Below are 24,963 nucleotides of genomic sequence, written 5' to 3'. Positions count from 1 at the left end.
TTGATTACATTCAATTTAGCATTTTTAAGTAGCAGTTTGGATATTCTGTTGTTTTTAGGTTTTCTAATAAGATTGTAAGCTCTGAAGGTGAGTAGAGGCAAGAAACATTTTTTGAAAATGCTGGGTATCCAGCTTTCAGTAAACTAACAAACTAGAAGAGATCTTACAAGATATTTTGGTTCATTTTTCCCTTCTCTTTCCTCCCATTCAGGTAAGTTAATAACTGGACTTTCTAGGAAAGATTGCCTTTTGTTTTGTAAGAAAGGATTTCCACCTTTTTTTTACATACAATGTTTTGCAGGTCATTTAGGCCGATTAATTTATGAATGATAGGATTTGGCACCACTGTGAAATAAAGAACTTCTTTGCCTGGATTAACAGCACTGACAGAAATGCTGCAGAAATCAGCCATTGTCAATGATAGCTAAGAGCAACACAGATGGGAAGGAAGCAGGAGCCAAGCCTCCAGACCAGTTACGGCTGCCTCAGGGTCCCTGCCATGGCTGTCTGCCAGGCATCATGAGACCTAGGTGACGCTGCATGAGTCCGTGTGGGGTGGATGTGGTGCAACGTCAACTGTCCAAGACAGATGTTACCCATTTTTTTATATTTTTAACAGCATGTGTATGAGAACACATTTTCAGATCGGTTAAGAAAATGAGATGTGAAAATTAGTTCTAGCGAGTGTATTACATCTTTTTTTGGAATATTTAAAGGAGTATTTAAAGCTACCTATCAGTGAATGAGCCAGGCAGCAAAGTATCAGAATCAAAAACTTCAGTAATGAATTGTGGGATCATTGAGACAGATATTCATCATGTAATTTTGCATTACAGTGGCATCATAGTTGCTATTAGACACATAAAACAGATGGAACATGAGATCTTTGTAATAAGGAGGATTGACATTTTCACCAGTAGACCAGTAGAGTCTCAATTAGAAAGCATACATTTTTCCTTCATTTTTGAGTGCAGCATAAAATCGTTTCTGATAGCTTTGAGCGATAAGGAAAATATGCTAAATGAAAAACGTATGTTTTGCAAGCTTAATAACTATTTGTCCATTCTATGATTGGAAAATCAGAATGTGAAATACGAATCTGTTTTGCTGTCTTATATAGAACTTAAAAGAATATTTAAGACAAAAAACAAGCATCTTCTGTTAGAAAACTACCCAGTGTTCTTCAGTCTACCAAGAACTGAAGAAGGAACATGATGTAATCACAAAAATCTCATTGCATATTTTTCTAGGTAACTTTATTTAACAGTGTGCCACTTTAAGGTGAGTTTTTTGTGTTAGGCTTAGGGAAAGTTTGTTGTTGGTTTTTTTCAGTTAAGTTTGCTAAAAAGAATAGAGATCCTAACGAACTCTAAAGTGATGTTATTTGGTAAATTTCAGGAGCCACAAGTATGGTTGCAGACAATTAAGTACTTTGTGAAAAGTGTGAGAGATTTGTAAATGGAAGTGAAAAGCTGTTCTTTCAAGCTGAATGATCAAACACATTTTTGGAGCAAAACAGTGGTTGAACAGGTGTTCAGTATTATGAACTTGTAATGTAAAGAACGCAACAGCTGAGTCTGGCAAAAGTCCATACATTAAATTCTTTGTTCTTAAGAAGCTAAACTCTGCTGCAGAAAGTCAACTCAAATTTGTGCTCCATGAACAATAAGGTATTGAAAACTCCAGAAACTCATATGAAGACTATATCATTACATCTAATGCTTCTAATCACTTTCATGTCTTTCCCAACGTAAGGATCATTTTTTGTTCTTAAAACATCATTGCGTTTTTCTGTTGTTCTTTTGATTGTTGAAAGGTAGTATTTGATTTTCTTAATTCTGTTTCTTCTCATTAATTTTAGAAATTTTTAAATAAAAAAATAAAAGCTTAAATGGGTTAAATTTTTATAAGGCAAATTTATATTAAAATTTTATATTATAAGCATCACTTAGAAATTAGGAAACAGGTATTCTCATTTTAGAATAAATACTCTGAATGTATAGTAGGCCAATTATAGAATTAGGAAGAAAACTCAATTTGTCTTCCAAATCAGTAATATATTCATGAGATCACTTGGCTTTGTAACTTTTTTAAACTTCATTTTGTTGCTTATTTAGAAAATAATATCTAGTTCTGAATTTTGATCTGAAGGAAAATAATCTCTAGTGATTTTGAAACAGTGGCCTAAGGATCTCCTCCAAACAGAGAAGCTAATCAGACACATTTGAGAATGATTCTCCAAAAGAGAAGAGAAACAGTTCCTTTCTGTGAGGTTAGAATATATGCTTTGGCAATTTTTGCCAGGAATGTTGAGCACTAGTGTGGACGAGGCCCGCTTCTTGACTCCAGGTGTGACAGAACACAGCTGATCAAACAGGACAGGAATTTGACATCACTCTGTTTAACTTCAGCCGTCCAATGACCCATGCCCAATCAGGAAGCCAAAGAGAACCTGGAGAAGGCATGTGGAGGGGTATAGTTTCATACTAAGAATATTGCCATAAACATGGCTTATGAGCTTTGATTTGGTAATGTTTGGGCCCTAGAATGTATAGTTAGTTGTCTCACAGTGTGTCAAAGAGGCTATGCAATTTTTTTTTCCAATCTAAAACCTTTTAAAATACAATCGTGTTTCTGTTCTGCCTCCCTGTTTGGGGTCTGCTGTTATTTTTAAATCGCCAAGTAGTTCAAAGTATACTCACTGGGCCCCCAGTTCCTAAAATCCTAAAAGATTAAAGTGAACTGTATTACAAGTATTTTTTCTGCATGTCAGATTTTCAAGTGGGGATATGAAGGACAAAAACAATAGTGAGGGTGTTAAACAGCTTATCTTCAGGCTACAGTTAGAAGGACCACCATGTAAGGTCAAATCTGTTGCTTTCACCCGGATTCCTCTCCTACTCTGCCATTGTTCTCCTGTTCCACGTGCCCTGCTTCTCAGACCCTACTCTGAAAACTGCTGCAATGCAGGTTGCTAGTCTAGGAAAGGGTAGAATTGACAGAGGTGTAATATACACAATGGAAAGTTACAACCAAAGGTGTAACCTATTCTACAGGTCTGTACAAAATCATACCAACAATTAGCTATTTATGAAACCATTTAACTGTCTTATTTTGAAAGTACAGTTATTAATTACCAGTTACTTTATTAAATGAACACTCTTATCCATTAAATTGATCATATATCATTATATCCACCTCAGCCAAGAACTCCCAGGATGCACACTGTGCTTTGTGGCCATCAGAAACTGTGCCATCTCAGGGCACCTGCGTGGTTCAGTCTGTTAAGCATCCAACTTGACTCTTGATTTTGGCTCAGGTCGTAATCTCACAGTTCATGAGTTTGAGCCCTGCATCAGGTTCTGTGCTGACAGCCTGCTTGGTATTCTGTCTCCCTCTCTGTCTGCCCCTCAGCTGCTTGCTTGCTACATCCCTCTCAAAACAAATAAAGAAACTTAAAAAAAAAAAAAAGCTGTGCCATACCAAATTCACTGACACAGACATCTAACTGGGACCCAAGTTTCTAGTCACAAAGTTACACCCGTCTCTGGCACACAGCTTCATACAAGAAGTAGCCACAGGTAACAGTTAGGACTAATGTTTTCCTGCGTACTTTCATGAATGTGGAAGCCCTTGTGTACCTGTTCTTAAGAAGTGAAGTAGATCTAGGTCCCGTCCCTTGATTATTATGCTGCCTCTAGAACTGAATTCAGCATGCACATAACTTTAGCTTCATTGTCCTTTGGATTATTTTCTTCTAGGATTTTTATAGTTCAGGTCTTACATTTAGGTCCTTAATGCATTCTGAGTTAATTTTTTTAAAAAATATTTCAATTTGCTTTTAGAGAGAGGGAGAGAGAGACAGAGTGCAAGTGGGGGAGGGGCAAAGAGAGAGAGAGGGAGACACAGAATCTGAAGTTTGCTCCAGGCTCTAGGCTGTCAGCACAGAGCCCAATGCAATGCTCGAACCCACTAACCACAAGATCATGACTTGAGCCGAAGTCAGATGCTGAACTGACTGAGCCACCCAGGTGCCCCCCTGAGTTAATTTTTTTAAATGTATTAGAAGGTAAGGGTTCAACTTCGTTCTTCTGTATGTGTATATCCAGTTTTCACAACACTATTTGTTGAAAAACTGTTTTTTCCCCATTGAATGGTCTTGGAAGCCTTGTCAAAAATCATTTCACAAAATACCCAAAGGTCTATATCTGGATCTCTATCCTATTCCATTGGTCTACATGTTCTGTTTATATGTCAGTACCACACTCTTTTACTTGCCATAACTTTGTAGTAGATTTTGAAATCAACAAGCCTGAGGACCAACATTTTTTTTCTTTATTTGGATTGTTTTGGTAATTCAGGATCCCTTGAGATTCCATATGAATTTAAGGATGAATTTATTTATTTCTGCAAAAATTGTTAGGATTTTGATAGGGATTGCACTGAATCTATAGATCACTATGAGTAGTATTGATATCTTAACAATATTAAATATTAAATGTTCTGATCTATACAGTATATCTTTCCATTTATTCGTGTCTAATTTATCTAGCAATATTTTATTAGTTTTCAGCATATAAGTCTTTTACCTCTTTGGCCAAATTAATTCCTAAGTATTTTTTTCCTTTAGACGCTATTGTAATTGGCACTGTTTTCTTAATTTCCATTTCAGATTGTTTATTATTAGTGTATTAAAACACAACTAATTTTTGCAAGCTGATTTTGTAACCTACAATGTTGCTGAATTCAGGTATTAGTTCTACCAGCTTATTGTAGAATTTGAGGCTTTCTACATATAAAATCATATCATTTGTGAACTCAGATAATTTTTTTCTTCCTTTCCAATTTGGATTTTAAAATTTCTTTTCCTTGCCTAATTGGACTTAAGAATTCCATCTGGCTGGGACTTCCAGTACTATGTTGAATAGAAGTGGTGAAAGCAGGCATAGTTGTACTGTTCCTGATCTTGGAGGGAAAAATTTCAGTCTTTCATCATTGATTATGATGTGAGCTGTGGGGTTTTCCTATGTGGCTTTCATTATGTTGAAATAGTTTCCTTCTCTTCCTGGTTTGTTTACTGTGTGTGTGTGTGTGTGTGTGTGTGTGTGTGTGTGTATGTTATTTTTTTAATCATGTAAGGGTGTTCAATTTTGTTAAATGGTTTTCATGCATCAATTGATATACTCTTATGGGCTTTTACGTTCAGTCTCTTAATGTGGTATATTCCACTTACTGATTTTCTTGTGTTGAACCATTCATACATTCTAGGAATAAATCCCACTTTGTCATGGTGTATAATCCTGTTAAATTTGGTTTGCTAGTATTTTGTTGAGAATTTTTGCATCAATATTCACAAACACTATTGGTCTACAGTTTTCTTTTTGTGTAGTGTCTGTCTAGCTTTGGTATCAGAATCATATTGCCGTCATTCGCTGAGTTTGAGAATGTTACCTCTTCAATTCTTTGGAAAGGTTTGAGGTGGATTATCATTAATTCCTCTTTAAATGGTGGAATTCACCAGTAATGCCATCTACTCCTGGATTTTTATTTATTGGAAGCTTTTTTTTAAATTACTATTATTTCAATTTCCTGACTAGTTACAGGTCTGTTCAGATTTTCTACTTCTTATTAGGTAATGTGTTTCTAGAAATGTATCCATGTCATCTAGGCTATTCAGTTTGTTGGCATACAACTGTGAATAATATTCTCTTATAATCCTTTTTATTTCTATTAAATTGATTGTTATGTCCCTTCTTTATTTCTGATCTATGTTACTTAAGTCTTATCTCTTTTTTTCTTGGTCAATCCAGCTAAATATTGGTCAATGTTATTGATATTTTTGAATAGCCAACTCTTGGTGTCATTTATTTTCTCTATTATTTTTGGGCTTTATTCTCTCTAGGAAGCAAATATGGTTTCTTCTTTATTCCATTGGTTATTTACAAGCATATTGTTTAATATCCACATATTTGTGAATTTTCCACTTTTCCTTCTGTTACTCATTTCTATTTGCATTCAGTCATTGTGTTTGGAAATATACTTTGTATTATTTCAGACTTTTAAAAAAATGAGATTGGTTTGTGACCTAAAATATAGTCTATCCTGGACAGTGTTCCATGTGTACTTCTGCTGGAACAGTGGAACATTTTAAGAAGACTTCTGTATATCCATTAGTTACTCAAACTTCAGATGTTTTCTAACCATTATTTCTTCAAATAATCTCTCTGCCCCTGTATTTTTTTTCTTCTGGGACTCCCATAATGGTTACATTGATCTGTTGGTGATATCCTTTATGTCTCTTGGGCTCTGCCCCTTTTTTCTCTCTTTATTTATTTATTTATTTATTTATTTTTGCTGTTTAGACTCAATAATTTCAAGTGTCTTCAAGTTCACTGATTCTTTATTCTGCCTATTTGAGTCTGTTATCTTATCCTAGTGGAATTTTTAATTCAGCTGTTGTATTTTTCAGCTCCATTTCTGTCTGTTGATATTCTCATTTTGTTCCTGTATGCTTTTCCTTCTTTTCTTTTGTTCTTTGTGTTTTCCTTTAGCATTCTTGCATACTTAGGACAATTGTTTTAAAGTCTGTACCTGGAAATTCTGATACATTTGTTTCTTCAGGGATGGTTTCTGAGGATTGATTTTGTTCCTTTGAATGAGGTGTGTTGCCTTCTTTCTTGGTATGTTTTGTGATCTTTTTTTGAAAAGTGAAAATTTGAAAAAACAGCCACCTCTCCTAGTTTTTCCAGATTGGTTTGGAAGACCTTCCCTAGTTAATAGATCTTGTCATTCCTCTTGGAATCATCCCAAAGTGAAGATATAAGGTCTTCTCAGGTCTTTTCTGGGTTTGTGTCCTACACGGGCCTGTGAGTATACTTTTTAAAAATCTTTTCCCTGGGTTAATGGCTGGTTTTAAATGGCCTAATTTCCCAAATAGTCTCACTCCAGCTTCTCTTTGGGGACATAGATGTTTTATTATATTCCTCTTCTTGTAATCTTGCGCCAGGTATCTATGAGTCTAGAGTCCCCCTGTAGTTTTCACACACCACAATGCCTGCCACTGTCTTCCAAAGCTTTCACCAACTGAGATCCAGACTCTGCCACAATTTCCCATCTGAGCTCTGAGTCAGGTGAGACAGAAACCAGTCTCTTTAGGTAGCCCATGGACAGGCCAAAGTGTTGCAAATAATTTCTATTCTGCTTCTACTGGCCACAGGAAGGAATTAGGAATTGGTCTGGTTCCTCCTGACCACATTGTGCCATTGCCAGGACTGGGTGGGACAAGAGAAAGTAAAACTGCCAGGAAATTTCTTTAAGTTTTTATTTTGACTTTTTCTTGCTTCTTTGTATAGATTGCTGAATTGGTTTCCAGAGCTCCTATAAAGTTATATTACTTCGTCTGAGTTGTGTATATAATGTTTCCATGGGGGAGCAAGTGTCTGGAACTTCTGAGTCCACCATCTTGGTAATGTCTCTGTGCTTTCTGATGAGAAGTCAGCTGTTACTATTAAAGAGGTTTCCTTTTATATGATGAGTCATGTACACCCTTCACATACAATTTGCAACTTTCAAGATTCTCTCTTTGTCTTTCACCATTTGACTACCATGTATCTAGGTGTGTATAACGGAGTTTATCCTACTTGGAATTCATTAAGATACATGAATATGTAGGTTAAAGTTTTTCATAAAATTCAAGAAGTGTTTGCCATCAATTCCTCAAACATTCTTTTGCCCTTTCTCTCCCTCCACTTTTCCAAAAATTCCGATATATGTAGGATGGTATGCTTGATGGTATTTTATAGGTATCTACGGATATGTTCGTTTTTCTTCATCCATTTTCTTTTAGTTCCCCAGACTGGGTAATCTGACTGGCCTATCGGCAAGTTCACGGAGTCTCTCTTCTGTTTGCTCAAATCTGCTGTTGGTTCCATTAAGTGAATTTTCCACTTCAGTGATTGTACTTTTCAACTCCAGAATTTCTAATGATTCTTTTTTTTTATGTAATTTCAGTCTCCGTATTAATACTCTTTATTTCCTGAGATATAGTTCTCAAACTTTAATTGTTTAGGCATGGTTTCCTTTAGTTCCAGGCACATGGTCTTAACAGCTGATTTGAAGTCTTTATCTATTAACTCCAACATGGCACAGGCTTCCTTAGGGTCCAGTTTTATTAACTGCTTTTTTCCCTCAGTTATATTTCTTGGTTACATTTTGTGGTATATATTCCTCTTTCTTTGTATGTCTCATAATGCTTTGTTGGAAAGAAACTTAGTATTTTAAATAATAGAATGTAGAAACACTGGAAATTAGATTTCCCCCTTTTCAGGAATTGCACTGTTGCTGTTTGTTGCTGTTTTTGCTATTATTTGTTAGTGATTTTCTTGGACTAATTCTATAATTTCTGTATTCTTTGTGTGGCCACTGGAATTTCTTCTCAGTTAACTCATTGGTCAACTAATGAGTTGACAGAGATTTCCTTGAATTCCTTGCACCATGAGGCCTCTCACCCTTTGGTGAGGTGTTCTATCTGTTTCATGGGGCACACATTGAACACCTAAGTTTACAACTCTAACTTACCCTTCATTTTTGCTTGTGGAGAGCCTCAAGATCAGCCAGAGGTGAGCCTTTAGGGCTATCTCAGGTGTTTTCTGACTTTCTGACTATGCACATAACCCTGCACTTACCATGTAGCATTTTATATCCCAACAAATATGTTGGAGTTTTTCCAAAGCCCTCTATGGACATCCCATTTATTAGATTAAAAAAAATTTTTTTTTAATGCTTATTTATTTTCGAGACAGAGAGAGACAGAACATGAGCAGGGGAGGGGCAGAGAGAGGGAGACACAGAATCTGAAGCAGGCTCCAGGCTCTGAGCTATCAGCACAGAACCTGATGTGGGTCTCGAACCCACAAACTACGAGATCATGACCTGAGCCAAAGTTGGATGCTTAACTGACGGAGCCACCCAAGTGCCCCTAGAGTTTCCTTTTAATTATATTTTGGCCAACCTCTTGTTTGTCCCAACTAATAGTACCTTCTCAAACAGCTTTTAGGTTACCACTAAATGCTTTTTATGACATGCCCTGAGAATAGGATTTTCTTCAGGGAGTGATACGTGAGGTAAAGACAGGCCTTTGGGCTTTTTCATAGAAGCTGCCATTCAAGCCAAATCACAAGCATTCATTGGAATGGGGCTTATAGGGGAGCCCCAAACCCATCTTCCCTCCCTATGCCTGCTAGGCTGTAGGTTTTCTCAGATACCATGATTTCAAGGCTACTACAGAACCGGGGAAAGGGAAGTGGGAATGGGGAAAGCTAAAATGCCACAAAACTCACTCTTCTTACTGAGATTCAGCAATTTTTTTCCTGAATAAACATGCTGTGTTATACGCTTTTCATTAAATTCTAGAGTTCTGAAAAAAAATAATTTTGCCTATTTTGCTAGTGTTCTCATTCTTGTGATAGAGGATTCCAGAAGGGCTCCCCTCCTCTATTCTTAAACCAAAGGTGGGCAGTGGAGTTCATCACTAATGCTATGATTTCTGTAAGGAACAGCAACACGATTTGAATTGTCCAATCAGTTATTCTCTATTCTAGATACATATTACCTTTAGAGCTTTAAAAACAGTTGTTCTCATGCAAGAGCCCTACCCCCATTATTTATATTGAAATTGAGGTTTAGTCATTCATATTGCTTTTTTTTTTAAGTTTACATATTTATTTTGAGAAAGAGAATGAACGAAAGCAGTGGAGGGGCAGAGAGAGAGGGAAGGAGAGAGAATCCCCAGAGGCTCTGTGCTGTCAGTGCAGAGCCTGATGTGGGGCTTGTACTTCTGAACCACAAGATCATGCCCTAAGCCGAAACCAAGGGCTGGACGTTCAACTGACTGGGCCACCCAAGTGCCCCAGGATTCATATTTCTAAAATATGATTATAATGTGAAACCAAATTATTTATTTTGAATCCCATAACATAAAGTCATATCTTAACATTTCTAATGCTTCTAATTTGCCAAGTGAATGAATGTATGAATCAAAGTAGTTTTAATGACATAAATAAACACAGATTTATTATCCAATTATAGTCAAGGATGTATTATTGCCAACTGATTCTTGATGGTTTTTTTAATCTTAATATAGTTTATTGTCAAGCTGGTTTCCATATAATATCCCGTGCTCATCCCAACAAGTGCCCTCCTCCATGCGCATCCTGATGGGTTTTAAAATAGGATTGAATACATAGTAAATGTTGCTACCAGAGTTGCATATATTGAATATATTCATAATGGTGAAGGACAGGTGGAATCAAATTCCAAGCAGTTATTCCTTAAGTTGATATTTTGTTGTGCAAACTATTGGTAACAAATACATTCTTAAAGTATTAGAAAATAAAAACATTAATAACAGCTATTATCAAATGCCAGGCACCTTATCAGGTGCTTTATATGTGTCCTTTTAACAGGCCTCAAAAGATAAATACTATTATTAATTGCATTTCACGGATTATGAAATTGAAGCTTAGCAACGTTATGTAGCTCGCTCAAAGCTCTATATCTGTTAGTGATGAAACTGGGATGTGCCCCCAGGTCTTCTCGCTATTTGACTTAAACTCTTCAACCGGTGGTTCTCAAACTTCGTGATATATTGGGATTACCTAGAGATATGTATGGATGCGGGGTCCTACCACCAAGTCTTTTGATTTAATTGATATGGAGTCTATCCTGGGCTTAGGAAAGTTAAAAATTCCCCCAGGAATTCTAATGTGCAACACCGTTTGAGAACTACTACCTCAAAAACTGTATTTTCTGCCTTCCTAAGGAATTTTTTTTAATATAACAATGCTGAGGTAAATTACTTACCTCAACATATCCAGATGGTTCACTTTGTTTCTCAGAGTTTCACAGAGAAATACACTTTTACAAGTGAAATTTACATCTAAAAGCTTATCTCTTTTATATGAACACTATTCAATCCCTTTTATGCAATAAAAGGAAACTGGAAATCCTGTAAATGCAGGATGTGAGAGTAGTGGCTGTATAATAATTCAGTTGTAAAAGATATAGGGATTTTGGCTGACTTCAAAGCATAACGTGAACAAATAGGGCAATGTGACTGCTGAAATAGTGCATGTGGTTGGCCACGCTAGCAGAAGTCCCGTGTCTAGATCATGGAGGATAAGAATTCCAGTGCACTCTGTTCTGGTCAGACCACATCTGGAGTTGTGTTCAACTCTGGGTGGGTTTTAAGAGGAATGTTGAGGGACACCTGGGTGGCTCAGTCAGTTAACTGACTTCATCTTAGGCCATGATCTCAGGGTTCATGAGTTTGAGCCCGGCATCTGGCTCTGTGCTGACAACTCAGAGCCTGAAGCCTGATTTGGATTCTGTGTCTCTCTTTCCCTCTGTCCCTCCCCTGCTTGCGTGCTCGCTCGCTCTCTCTCTCTCTCTCTCTCTCTCTCAAAAATAGTTTTAAAAAAATTTAAAGAGAAACTTTGATTAAAGAAAGAGGAGACCTATGAAAATCATTCAACATGAAATTTAGTTAAAGTCACACATCACAGAAGATGAGGGAGACAAGTATCTGGCTTCAAATATTAGGACATTGATGCAGGTGAGGATGAGTTGCAGTTAGTATGTTATTTGTCAGGTTCATTAACCACATATTTACAGCAAAATGGGATGATGTTGTAGACTCAACAAGTAAACTTTTAGAAAACAGTCTCTCCATAAATAGGGAGACTCTTGCCTTTTCTAGAGTATAGTATTTCATATAATTAATTTTTTTTCTGTTGAGATTATGGTTTCAAGTGTTGTTCTTGGCCTCATACATACAACTCAGTGTTCAGAAGCATCTGACTGGATCTTAACCAGAAATTGCTGTACTCCTTTTAATCTGTGTTATTGAGTATAAGTGGAGAAAAGTTCTATATATATTTAATGTTAAAAATTAAATATATATGTATATGCATTTATATATATGCACACATATTTATATAATAGCTATTTTATGATAATATGGCTTACATTTGTTTAGTTCTTTGTACAAGTTATTAAGCACTTTTCAAAGACATCATCAGTTAAGAATGTCATTTAATTAACTATATAGCCTTCTGGATACACAGTGGTTTCTCACAGTTTAGACCTCCTCATTAATAGAACAGTGTATCTAAAGCAGAATCAACACAGGACATAGTAAAATGGAAAAGTCACAATTCTCTGTGGAATTTAAGAAAGTTAAATTAGGCTAGGGAAGTAGAAAAAAATAGGAACCATTAAATTTATTCTCTTTATTTTTCTTGTGATTTAATTTGATAAAGCTACTCACAAAGTACAGTGCATTTCCTGCTGATTCTACACTGTGAGGTCTGAACCATTTACTTTACCTGAAATTAATTTACTTTTCCTTCAGTTCAGAATGAAGAAGTTAATAACTAATATTCTAACTTTGATTTTTGAAGAACTACATTTGAAAGTGTAAGGCAGTTCTGAATCAGTAATTTTTTTTTAAGCTGTAGGACCTAACGTCTAGAAACAGAACAAGGATCTTATTGTGATAGAGCCACACAGTCTGTTCTCCATGTATATATATGTTGTATTTTGAATGTTAAAAGCATTTGATATATTGAATAAACTTTTAGGACAAGATTTGCCTGATCAGTTTTGGTTTCTCTGACATGCTGTTCGAATGTGAATGTAGCATTTTTGGAATTTTTTATATGCAATGTGCTATTTTTAAATCTTTTTCAAATACTGTATATGCATTGTATGGGGTCTGTGTGGCACAAAACAGTGTTTTTATAGCCCTCTTGGTTAGAAATTCTCGTTCTTAAGTCATGTTACGCTTGCCTTGTATGTGCTTTAAAGTTGCATTATGTATGTCTCACCTCATCAGAAAACTGCCAGTTCCTTTTGCTGGAGGCAAGAGAAGGAATTTCAGACCCATTAGTTTAATTGCTCTTTGCCAAAACATCCAATTTTCTGTTTTATTCATTAATCTGTAAATAATGTCTTAATATTTTCCGATTAGTTGAATCTTAACCAAACGTATTGTGTTCCTTTATATTTTTTATCCTATTTTGTGTATTTGATTTGATTTGGGTTCATTTGAACTTGACACCTTTTCCTACTTATTCAACCAGTTAAACTTTAATAGCAGTATGAAGGTGTTTCATATTCTCTTTCAGTTACTATTTTTGTTTGTCTTAGAAACTGTCAGTGGCAAAATAGCTTCATCTCTTTGGAATTGTTAACCCTCTAAATTGTGAAGATTCTTCTGACTGTTTATAAACTAGGTCTAACCTGGTAAATATTAATTGTTGGTACTTCCAGATCTAACCACACAGTGCATAGCAAAAAGACATGAAATGAGAAATCAGGAAACACACAGTTGATTTTTAGTTTTGTCACTGACTATTTGTGAACCTTGAGCCTTCCTGTCTGTAAAATGAGGACATCATGCCTCCCAGAGGCAGAGCTGGGAGGATCGGTGGAGACATGCATGAGGAAGTCCTTTGTAAACTGCAGAAAGTTAGACTTTGTTATTGTTATGACTAATATTATTCTAATTGGGGGTTTTTACATTAGAGATGAAAATTTGAATTGTGCATAACCAATATCACACCAGTGGCAAAATTGGCAAAGACTAGTTTTTAAGATATGTGAGAAGGTGGAAAATGTGTTGAATTTGCCCAGTCGTTTAGCATTAGTGAAAGACAGTATTGGCAGAATAATTACTTTTTCCATCCTCAAATATACTGTCTCCCTTTCCATAGAAATTATGTGAGGGAAGATGTCATATGTTTAGAATCTTTAAACCTAAAAAAAAAAAAAAGAGAGACAGATCCAGAGAGAGACAGACACACACACACAGAGGTCTTACCTTCCAAACAAACAAACTTTGGCAAGACCTGTAGGTAGGTTTGAGTCTTAACTGTCCCACACATTGTAAACATTACAGACCTTGGTGAGCCATGCCCATGATCTCATTGAGACTTTGGCTCCCTCTATCTCATACCATGTACCTTAGGAAGTTCTTGGAACAGAAGCAGATGTGATCACTTTTGTTATTTCTGCCAGTATGGCCCCAGTGCTGGGGCTGATAAAGCAGTGAGACAACCAGAAGTCGCTAGATGATTGGGTCAGAGTGGTCTTATCCATTTACATTCCATTTTATGTATTTACATTATTAATGCATAAAGCAAAGAGCGTTTTAGTGAATGTGACTGTGGCTAAGCATCTTAAAGTCATAGTTCTCTTATTATTTCTTTTTTACAATTCCACAAAGATTTATTGGAAGTCTACTGTGTGACAGACACCAGACTGTATCCCAAGTGAGAGTACGAGAACAGACCAGGCAGCTCACAAATTAATGGAGAAAAGACCCATAAGAAACAATTGCAATAGGATAAAAGAAAATGGCTACAGATGCCTTTGGTTTTAAATAGCCAAAGTGGATTTTAGGCCTGGTTCATTCAATGGTTCTACAGGGCCATCAAGGACCCCAGGCTATTTTCCTCTGTCTGCTCTGCCTTTCTCAGTATGACCTGTGATTATTCCTTATTATAAAAAGGAGAACTTCCTGAAGATTCCTAGGACACCTTATCTCAGAACTCACTGGCCATACGTGGGCCTGGGCCATATCTAGCCTACTCCTAAACAAACAATGGCAGAGGCTCTGAGACTTCCATGATAGCCTTGGGCCAGTCAAGAATTACCTCTGGGGTGTAGACACACTTTCTCCAGGTGATTCTGTGTGAGAGTTACACACCCAAACAAAATCAAGCCTTGGGAAATACGAGAGAATGAGGGAATGGATTTTGGAGAAAATCATCTGCAGGAATTTAGAAGGGAGGGAGCGAATTTACTGAGAAGGGGAGTGGGGGGGTGGAATTTTATGGAAGAAATGTTATTTAAGCTGCTATTAAAAGGAGTCAGTTTTCATGGCTGAGTAGGAGCTTCTAGGAGCTTAGAAAGGCATCCAGGTAAAGAAAAAACCATAGTCAATTATGTAACAGAACGTGGCACTTTAGGGAATACCAGTATTCCTAGAGGCTGCAATATAGTTTATGCAAAATGGTATCCTAGGAAATAAGACCAGAGAGAAGGTGAGGTTGAGAGAGATAGGGAAATACTTGAATGTCATGCTAATGATCTAAACCTCATCCTGAAGGCAAAGAAGCCATTAAAGCATTTTAACACTGGGTGTTATATGGAAACCAATTTGATAATAAACTATTAAAAAAAAGCATTTTAAGAAATCTGTCATCCTTTTGTCTATGTCTTTTTAGTCTTTTGGAGATCCGACAGTCAATGTCAAGTGGATTCCTCAGAGGGCCTGTGTTAACACATTCCCTGGAGTCTTCTATGTTTATAACAGATGTATACTTGAAGGTCATGTTGACCAAATATTAGAGCTTGATTCACATTTTCTTTTGAATAGTTTACATATGTTATTCCCTTTCCCTCTGCATAAAAACATTGCTATTAAAAAGGCTAAGGCTAATCTTATTCTTTCCCATAGAAATGACTTGGTCTTTTGCCTAGATGACCAAATAATTTTTTTTATTAAAGTCCAGCAGTTGTACTAGGATATTTCTCTATGTTAGCACATTCTGGGCCAATTTTCCCAGTCACATAGGGTGACTCTCATGTTTTATTTATTTCAGGAGAAGTTTTCTTGAATCCTGCTTTTTAAATTTTGCTCGATTAAATTGCTTTGTTTCCTTCTTAGGGACTCACTATGTATATGTTAGTTTCTCTGCTTAGTCTTTTTAATTTTTTGTTAGCTTTTTTCCCATCATTATTTTAAGTTAATTCATTTATTTGAGAGAGGCAGAGATGTGTGAGTGGGGGAGGGGCAGAGAGAGAGAGAGAGAGAGAAAATCTCAAGTACAGAGCCCAAAACAGAGCTCAAACTCATGAAGCCATTGGATTCACCTGAGGTGAAACCAAGAGTAGGATGCTTAACCACTGACCCACCCAGATGCTCCCTCACCTTTGTCATTCTGGACTCTCCACATATTCTATTTATTTAGAGGTATTACCCATTATATTTATCCATTTTGTGTCCCTTCTGGTTTACTCTTCATTTTCTAAATGAATTTTGCTTTCATGTCTAATTCTTTATGGCTGGGTTTCACCTGCCTTTAAAAATTGTTGTTGCTGTTTTTTTTTTTTACTAATCACCCAATTTATTTTCCTTTCATTGCTTCTATAATTTCTTTCAGTTCATTCCTTTTCTTCTAGTAATTCTATATGGAAACTGACCATAGTCTTTTTGTTTTGCTCATTTGTAAGTGAAATGAGTTTTCATGGTGTTTTGGGAGGGAGATGTGGACCAGGATCGCATTTCTAATTTCATGGTCCTCAAAACCCCATTTCTGTTACTTTCCCAGTTATGGAGAGTAGACTCAGACTGCGTTGCTCCCCTCCTCTCTCCTTACCTGGACTTTATCATTTCCGCATCCCACTGTCCCTGCCTTGATCTGTTTGGATGCAGCTCCCAGTAGTTTCTTCTTAGTGCAGGGCTTCAACCTAGAAGGAACCTTCAGTTTGTAGTGTAACGAATTCACAGGATTCAGACCATAGAATGCTCCAGGACCGTCAGACCTGGGGGTATTTTGGTCTTATCCATTAATCAGTGTGGGCTCGCTGGTTCTAGGGCCTTTACAAGTCCCTCTTTCTGCAGATTTCTGGTTTCCTAGAGCATGTGGGCTTTGTAATTTCAGTAGTTTGGCCCAATCTACTACTTAGGGGTCTGTGATGATATCTTGTCACCTAGCATTTCTGTGCTTTTTGTTTTGCTGCTACTAGTTTCTATGTTTTCTAAGAGAAATTCAAAAACTGTGCCTCCATCATCTTCCTGGAATTCCTCCAGTCTTTCTTGAAAAAGAAAATTTGTTCTGTAATTTCATAATTGACTACTGTTTTAGCTTATTGACACATAGCATCACTTAGAAAAGTTGAGGTTGGGGGCTGCACTTTGGAAGTCCCCTGCAATTCTAAGAGCCATTGTCTTTGCTTTTGAGTTTATGCATGCCTCTGGACCACGTATGTGGTTAGGATTATGAGTTTGTTTGATTTGGACCAATAATTGTAGTATTGTAGAGAGGCTTCGGGGCCAGGAAGTCTTGGATTCAGATCCCACACTGCCATCTGTCCTTGTGCTTTGCACATATTGATGTATTTCTCTAAGGTTATCCTCACCTACAACATGGAAACAGCACTAAAGCAGTGACTAAGTGCTTCAAAGGGCAATTTGGATTAATGTACGTGGGATATTTGACTGAAGGTTAATAATTTAAACTTTTATAATCTTTTGATTTGATTGCACCCTAGTGCATAGAGGTGTAATCAGGTGGCAGTGTAGAATACACTTGAAAGTATATTCATTTATTTTATATAAAAAGCTTTATTAGGGGCACCTGGGTGGCTCAGTTGGTTAAGCGTCCAACTTCAGCTCAGGTCGTGATCTCATGGTTTGTGAGTTCAAGTCCCACGTAGGGCTCTGTGCTGACAGCTCAAAGCCTGGAGCCTGCTTTGAATTCTGTGTCTCCCTCTGCCCCTCCCCTACTGACGTCTGTCTTTCTCTCTCTCTCTCAAATATAAAATAAAACATTTTTAAAATATTTTAAAAAGCTTTATTGTAGAATTTTTGGGAAAGTGGCAAATATTTTGAAAGTAATTTTATTACCACATCAGAATGTGAATGTGTGTCTTGTATATAAATGTGGTATTGAGAACAAGGCCACTAATATTGTTTACATGGTCCCCATAGCAATCAGGGGAGGCAGGTTGTTGTGGAAAAGATATTTTCCACTTACACTTGGGACCTGACGGGGGTCCTGCCTTCACCATTCCCTAGTTTAGTTTGGTTTGTTATGTCTTCAGTGAAAGCTTCCTTTTGTAGCTGTGAGTTTGCAAGTTAATTCAATGGGGTTTCTAGAAACTGGCCTGCAACTTTCACAGAAACTGAGCATATAACAATAAACAAGACAGAGTCCCTGCCCTCTTGGAACTTATGTTCTAGGTCAAAGGCAAATAAATTTCAGTCATTCCTGCAGAGAGCGGTAAATGCTGTAACATAGAAAACCAGGTATTATAGTAAGAGCAGGTCAATCCAGACTCAAAGTTCAGGAAAGCCTCCCTGAGAAGAGAGGTAGTTGGTAGCTGGAGCTATGTGGAAAGTCCCAAACTAGTGAGGAAATAGACACAAAAGCCCTGTGCAAAGATACAGAGAAATGCAAGTGGCACGTTTGAGGACATGAACTTGAAAGACTGATGTTCCTAATACTGGCTGAAGTTCAGACTCATGAGAGAGATTAAAAAAAAAAAACCCCAGAATCCCCACCTCATAGTTAATGAACCACATTCTCAGAGAGTGAGTGTCAGAATTCTGTATATTAACTTCTGGGCCGGGGTGGGGGGTGAGTAGGGGTAGGGCGGGGGAGCACTGGCTTAGGGCTCCTGTGTAGGAGGTTGGAAAAGGGGATCAAGGTAGAGAGATGAGGCAGGGAAGCCAGGAGCACACACACAACCGTGAAGGGCTTGTTAACCACCTGTGGAGTTTGGTTTTTATCCTAAGGGCGGGAATTCCAAGGGCCATGGAAGAACTGGGGAGATAGGGGAATGAGATGTTCAGATTTATGATTATAAAGTTCACTAAGATTACTAAAACACAACCCCTTGAGAGATACAGTCTAGTTTCTGAGCTTCAACATCTTTAAAACCTCAGTCTTTAAAATTTAAAATGGAAATAATATCTACTTTGTTTGGTTATTGTGAGATTTAACTGGCATAATGTATGCAAAGTGCCTGGTATATGATTGGTACTCAGAAGGTATTAATTTCTGTCTTTGGAAACTCGTTTTTGATTTTATCTCCCTGACTCCATAAAACGGTCATCTCCCACAACTCCAGTATAGCTCTTTCTGCCCATGGGTCCTGTCCCTGTGCTTTAATAAAATCACCTTTTTGCACCAAAAAAAAGGTATTAATTTCTTAAGAAAGCCGCAGAGCCAAAGAATTGGACATCACACAGCCACTGGCATACATCAGGGAGGTGAGGGTTTATGTGTAACCATCCATTTTCAGCTTCTCTGATAAATTCTTTTCCTGCCCACACTTACAGCACCGACACGGAGCATCTCCTTCTCTCACTCGCCACCTCTCACACGCTTTACTTCAGATACGGTCTTCCTACTGACAACTTCCAAGTCTATGACACCAGCCTGGTTTTCTTTCATGAGCTCCAAAGGCATATATGCAACTGACTTTTGGATGTCTTGCTTAAATATCTTGTAGGCATTTCATTCAAATTAGGCCTCCTAATATGAAATACCATCCTTTCTCACTGCAAGAACACAAAACAACACCTGCCTTTCCAACATTAGCACCACAGGGTCCAGCCAGAAACATGGGCACCACCATCAAATCACGGGTCCTCATCTTCTCCAGTCAGGTGCTCGCAAACCCACTCCCCTTTCTGCAGGTCCAGACTATAACCTGCATCCAAACTGCCACCACCTCTTAACTGAGCTTAGTGAAATAGCCTCTGAGTCCCTAACACATTCTTTGCCCCAACCTCAACTCTGCAATCCTGAGAGAGCTATTGTGATACAAAATCAATAACATGCCCTTCCCCACTCTTCCCTTCCAAGACACACACTTAAACCTTTTCAGTGGCTTTCTTGTGCCCATAAAATGAACCCCATACTCTCTACCCAGGCTGACAGGAAAGAGCCTTCAATATCTCAGTAAGTCTCAGTTTTTCCCATTCTCCCTTTCATACTTATGCTCTAATTACACTACACTAAAAAAAAAAAAAAGGCACTTCCTCTCTCTCTCAGGTCTGTTTCATGATTATTCCTCCACCCTGAATCCCCTTCACACTAGATAACTCCTTATCTTTTAGTCTTTAGTTTACCTACATTCTCCTGAGGGGACGTCCTTGAAAGCCTTCCTTGTTGCCTGTGATTGTAATATCTTTTCCTCTTTCCTCTTAGTGCTGTTCACTTATTTCCTAATGCCCCTCTTCCCCACTGGATGGCAAGCAACATGATGGCAAAAGACCACATACAGTCAATTCAAATCCTTCACAAATTCTGTTTGGGAATTTTCACCCTCTTGCTAAAATTTTTGTAACCCTAAAATCCATACTCACAAGCACTTCCATGGTCATTCTTGGACATGCACAGTGAGGTGAAAAATTTGAGTCGCCCAAAATGCATGTTCTCAGCTGAGCTTGAACAAAATGAGTCTCTGCCTTTTTGTTGTCAGCTCCCATACTGTTAACAAGCATCAATTTTATATTCTACTTAATGCCATACTTTCCATGTCTTTGTGGGTTTTACTGGTGATTTCACTATTTAACATGGCCCCCACGTGTGGTACTCAGTGCTCTTTAGTGGTTCCTAAGCACAAGTTCCTACGCACTAGTGCCTTACAGAGAAAATTTGTGTGTTAGAGAAGCTTCCTTCAGGCATGACTTCTAGTGTGGTGGTGTCCATGTATTCAATATTGATGAATTAACAATATATGAAATAAGATATCCTAAGTGGAAAAACCCATAAAACAATTCTCTACTGATCAGTAATGTATTGATCAGTTGACCTAATGCTGCATTTCACCCAGAAACAATGGTTCAGTATTTAATAACTCAGTTTTTGTGATGAGTTCATAAAGCATAACTACTGCAAATAAGACTCAGCTGTATTACCAACTTCTATATCCCTAGTAGTTAGCATAGTAACTCTCACATAATAGTTATTCAATAAATATCTGTTGAAGTTGAATGGTGTGTGTGTGTATACATATCCAAACATGCATGGAAATTATGTATAACAGATAAATTGAATTTTGTTTTTTATGCCAAAGATGTACTTCACAGCCTTATCCTTACTTTGCTTTTTAAAAATTCTAGTCATAAGATTATTTTTGATAACATCTTTTGTTTTTAATTGTTCTCTAGGATTCTGGAGAAATGGTCCGTTCCTTTGTTGGTGGTTTGGAACTTGTTGTCAACTTACTGAAATCAGATAATAAAGAAGTTTTGGCCAGTGTGTGTGCTGCTATTACCAATATAGCAAAAGATCAAGAAAATTTAGCTGTTATTACAGATCATGGAGTTGTCCCTCTATTGTCCAAACTAGCAAATACAGTAAGTAACATATCCTTTTATTTTAAAAGCATATTGCCTTAAGATATCATGGGGGTAGTGGTAAAAACCATAATTTAGCATCTGGAGACCTGGATTCAAGCTTAATATCCATCACCTATAAGGTATGAGATTTTGGCCAACTCATTTAATTTCCCTGAGACTAATCAATGTGAAAATGTATTATAACTGTACAATTTAATATGCAGGATCCTAGTAAAATTGAGGCTGTTTTTTATTTGTCACTGGCAAGTAAAGTAGTGACAGATATAAATGTTATTGTAGAAGTGTTAACTATCATTTTCCATCACCACCATCATTATCATTCATTATCCTTAAGAAGATGTTCATGACAACATTACAAGTTAAAAGCTCTTCCCCAGGCTTAGCAAGCTTGGATTGATGGCATTCTTGAACTAGAAGACTTTGGCAACCACTATATCATTTATTCAGAGTTGTGCCAGATAGAATAAGCAGACTTGAGAGATAATGACTTCACCATGACCAGAGGTATTGGAGCATAGCTTGGGCTACCTCTTGGCAGGAAAGTCATAGAGCAGAAATTCAATCACTGGAAGGACGCTTGGTTTAGAAGACTTTTTTAGTGCCAGTCTAATACTGAGTTCCTAAGAATAACTGCCAGATTCAGCTAAGGACACTGAGTTGTTGCCTCAATCAAGAGAATAGTACAATTATTAAGCAGAAAACTATATCCTACTTAGTTATCTCTATAGCAGTTAATTACATATGAAAAAAGGATATAGTGTGAAAAGGATATAGAAAAGAAAATGGCAGATTCAAACATATCATTGTTTGCTGCACTGTCTCCTCCCTCTTGGGAACCAAGGTATATTACTGATGTAGAAGTATTTAGGGTGAGGGTGTAGACTTAATTTATGCCAGTTAAGTGAAATGGCCCCTTAAGAATGCCCAGTATTCTTTAACTACTTTTCTTTTTTAACTAAAGCACTTGCTCAAAAGGAAATCAACCCTTGAGCAAATAACAAATGCCAGGCACTTGATCACCTTTGAATGTATTGATTGTGTTCACTAGTCAGTAAAAAGAAATTAAATTTTTTTAAGCCATAAAAAGAAAACTCAGTATTGAACCTTGGTCCATTGGGGACCACCAAAATACTAATTTCCTTCAAGACACCACCTGAATAGCCACTTAGCCCTTCTCCCTTGACTCTTTGGCATTTTACTGGATAATAAACATCTAGCACAGAAACATAACCTCACAGGTTCTTTGCAATGCATGTACCGCAATTCATTTCCTTTGTGCAGAATAATGATAAACTGAGGCATCATCTAGCAGAAGCTATTTCATGTTGCTGTATGTGGGGCAGAAATAGAGTGGCCTTTGGCGAGTACAAAGCAGTGGCTCCATTAGTACGTTACCTGAAATCGAATGACCCCAGTGTGCATAGAGCAACAGCTCAAGCCTTGTACCAACTCTCGGAAGAGGCCGACAACTGCATCACCATGCACGAGAATGGTGCAGTCAAGGTACAGTTGATTGACTTTGTGGTTTAGTCCAAAGCAGGTATATGGAGGCTGGAAAGAAACTTACATAACAACAAGGTTTAATTGATGCAGGTATTTGGACACACAAAACAGCCTACCCATTGGGTCATGGCTGCAGCTGAACCATGTGTTAGTACGGTATATCCTACAGAAAAGTTGGAAATCAGACTTTTCTAAATCAAAGATTATAAAACATACTTAGTTTAGTAATCACTCTAGAATTTGAATTTGATTCAGAAAAATGTATAGCACATTAATATTTAGTGACATTCATAATTCTACTTCATATATTATTTACTTAGCACTTAAATAAAATATTGACACAAACTCAATAGCAAAGGAATTGACTGAAACAACAACTAGACTATAATTTGACGGTCTTAACTATAATAGCAAAGGTCTAATTCAAAGACAGACTTTTTCCAAGAAAAAATCTGTGCATCAAATTATCTTTGCCTTTAATCAATCAATACACAGGTAGGAGAGCTTCCGCACATAGACTTTATATATTGATACATTCTGTTATGGGGCAGGTCTTGCACAAACTAACATACCGTCAGTAGAGTCTTTAAAAAAAAATGAAACTATAAAACTTAAGTACTCTAGTACATATGCTTAGATAATTGCCAGTTCATTTAAGAAGAGAATTTCTAGGCTACTCAGTTTTAATATTTAATAAGGTTTACAGTTTAATTGACATAAATGCCAGCTGCAATGCAATTCTGAGTTATTTCTTCATTTTTTTCATTTTTTAATGTTTATTTTTGGGAGACAGAGAGACACAGAGCATGATCAGGGGAGGGGCAGAGAAAGAGAGAGACCCAGAATCTGAAGCAAGCTCCAGGCTCTGGGCTGTCAACACAGAGCCCAATGCGGGGCTCGAACCCATGAACTGTGACATCATGACCTGAACCAAAGTCAGATGCTCAACTGACTGAGCCACCCAGGCGCCCCTGAGTTATTTCATCTTAACACAAGTCAAGAGATAATCCAAAATCACTTAGGAACTTTATTCTGGTCTGTAAAGTAATGAAACTGTGTTTCACTCACCCACACAGCTTACATATATTAAAAAAAGAAGGCAATAAAAATGATTAGGAGGGGACAAGAAAGAGAGAAGCAAAGAAAGAAAAAAGGTTTTTTTCTGTTCTAAAACCATTTGCTGGTTCATCTTAGCGTCTCTTGAGGGCCTCTTCATCTCACCTATTTGCATTCCAATCTACCAGCTATTTCTATTGGAGAATGACTATAAAAAACAAGACATTTTTTTGTAAGTTACTCGTCATGATATAGCGACAGACCTAATCATGAGCTCTCCCTCTTGGGACTGTGGGGGCAGCATATGGACCTGTGTCTCCCTTCTCTGGTTTTCTTTAAGGAGGGGAAAAAATGTGGATGTGGTGAGTGGGTGTTGGCAGAAAAATGGGGTTTGGTGCTTGGCTATGGGAAATAAAGGAAAGGGTTGAGTCAAAAATGACTCCAGGTTTTGGGCTAGGTGAAGAGGAAGATTCTATTAGCCAAGATCGTTCAAGAAAATATTTGGCACAGTTAGGTGGTTACAGTACCTGAAGAGAATATGTCACAATGTGTAATTACTAACATTTCTGACTCCAAATGCATATACACTTTATCCACTATTTTGGAAAATTCCTGGTTGTTTTCATTCATAACTGCTACTATACCTTTCTAGTCAAAAGCGTACAGTGTTATTTCCTAGTCCTACATACATTCCTGCCGTAGCTGCCCCTAAGCAATGCTGACAGGCTCTCTGACAATTACCAGAGTCATCCTGTCACCCAGTTCATAAGTAATTTATTCTAGAGTTCCTTCATCATACAATTTCCTTAACAGCAGCAGCTGACGTTATACAAGCTAGCTGTCTCATGCCAACTGATGTTTATTCCATAACAGTGAACAGGCTTGAGGATCTGGACTAGATTGGTATCAGTTTCTACTGTGTTCGATTTAAATGGTCAGTTTGAATTTCAGGTCTAGAGCCACGCTGTTCAGTGGAAATGTAATGCAAGCCACACATGTAATATTAAATTTTCTAGGAGTTAGAATTTCAGAAAAGATAAAAAGAAACAAATGAAATTACTTTTAGTAATATATTTTATTTAACCCAATGTATACAAAATATTCTTACTTCAACATTTAATGAATGCTAAATATTTTTTTGTATTTGTGCTTTATATTTATGATACATCTCAAAGGGGACTGACCACATTTCAGGGTCTCACTAGTGACTAGTGGCTTTCTTATTGGACAGCGCAAGTCTAGTG

General features: G+C 37.3%; 1 protein-coding gene across 1 annotated transcript in view; it reads left to right on the top strand.

The window, feature by feature from the left end:
• The window catches only part of ARMC4 (armadillo repeat containing 4), a 202,643-nt gene that overhangs the window by 130,339 nt on the left and 47,341 nt on the right, over positions 1-24,963 (top strand). Inside the window, exons 17-18 of the mRNA XM_029953192.1 lie at positions 20,969-21,157; positions 22,442-22,663. Of these exons, the coding sequence (XP_029809052.1) occupies positions 20,969-21,157; positions 22,442-22,663 (411 nt within the window). The remainder of the gene's footprint in view (positions 1-20,968; positions 21,158-22,441; positions 22,664-24,963) is intronic.

This window comes from Suricata suricatta, chromosome 10 (genome assembly GCF_006229205.1).
Source record: "Suricata suricatta isolate VVHF042 chromosome 10, meerkat_22Aug2017_6uvM2_HiC, whole genome shotgun sequence".
In the NCBI taxonomy this organism is placed as follows: domain Eukaryota; kingdom Metazoa; phylum Chordata; class Mammalia; order Carnivora; family Herpestidae; genus Suricata; species Suricata suricatta.
The sequence above is the reverse complement of the archived record's forward strand: the minus strand, read 5'-3'. Positions and strand labels throughout refer to the sequence as shown.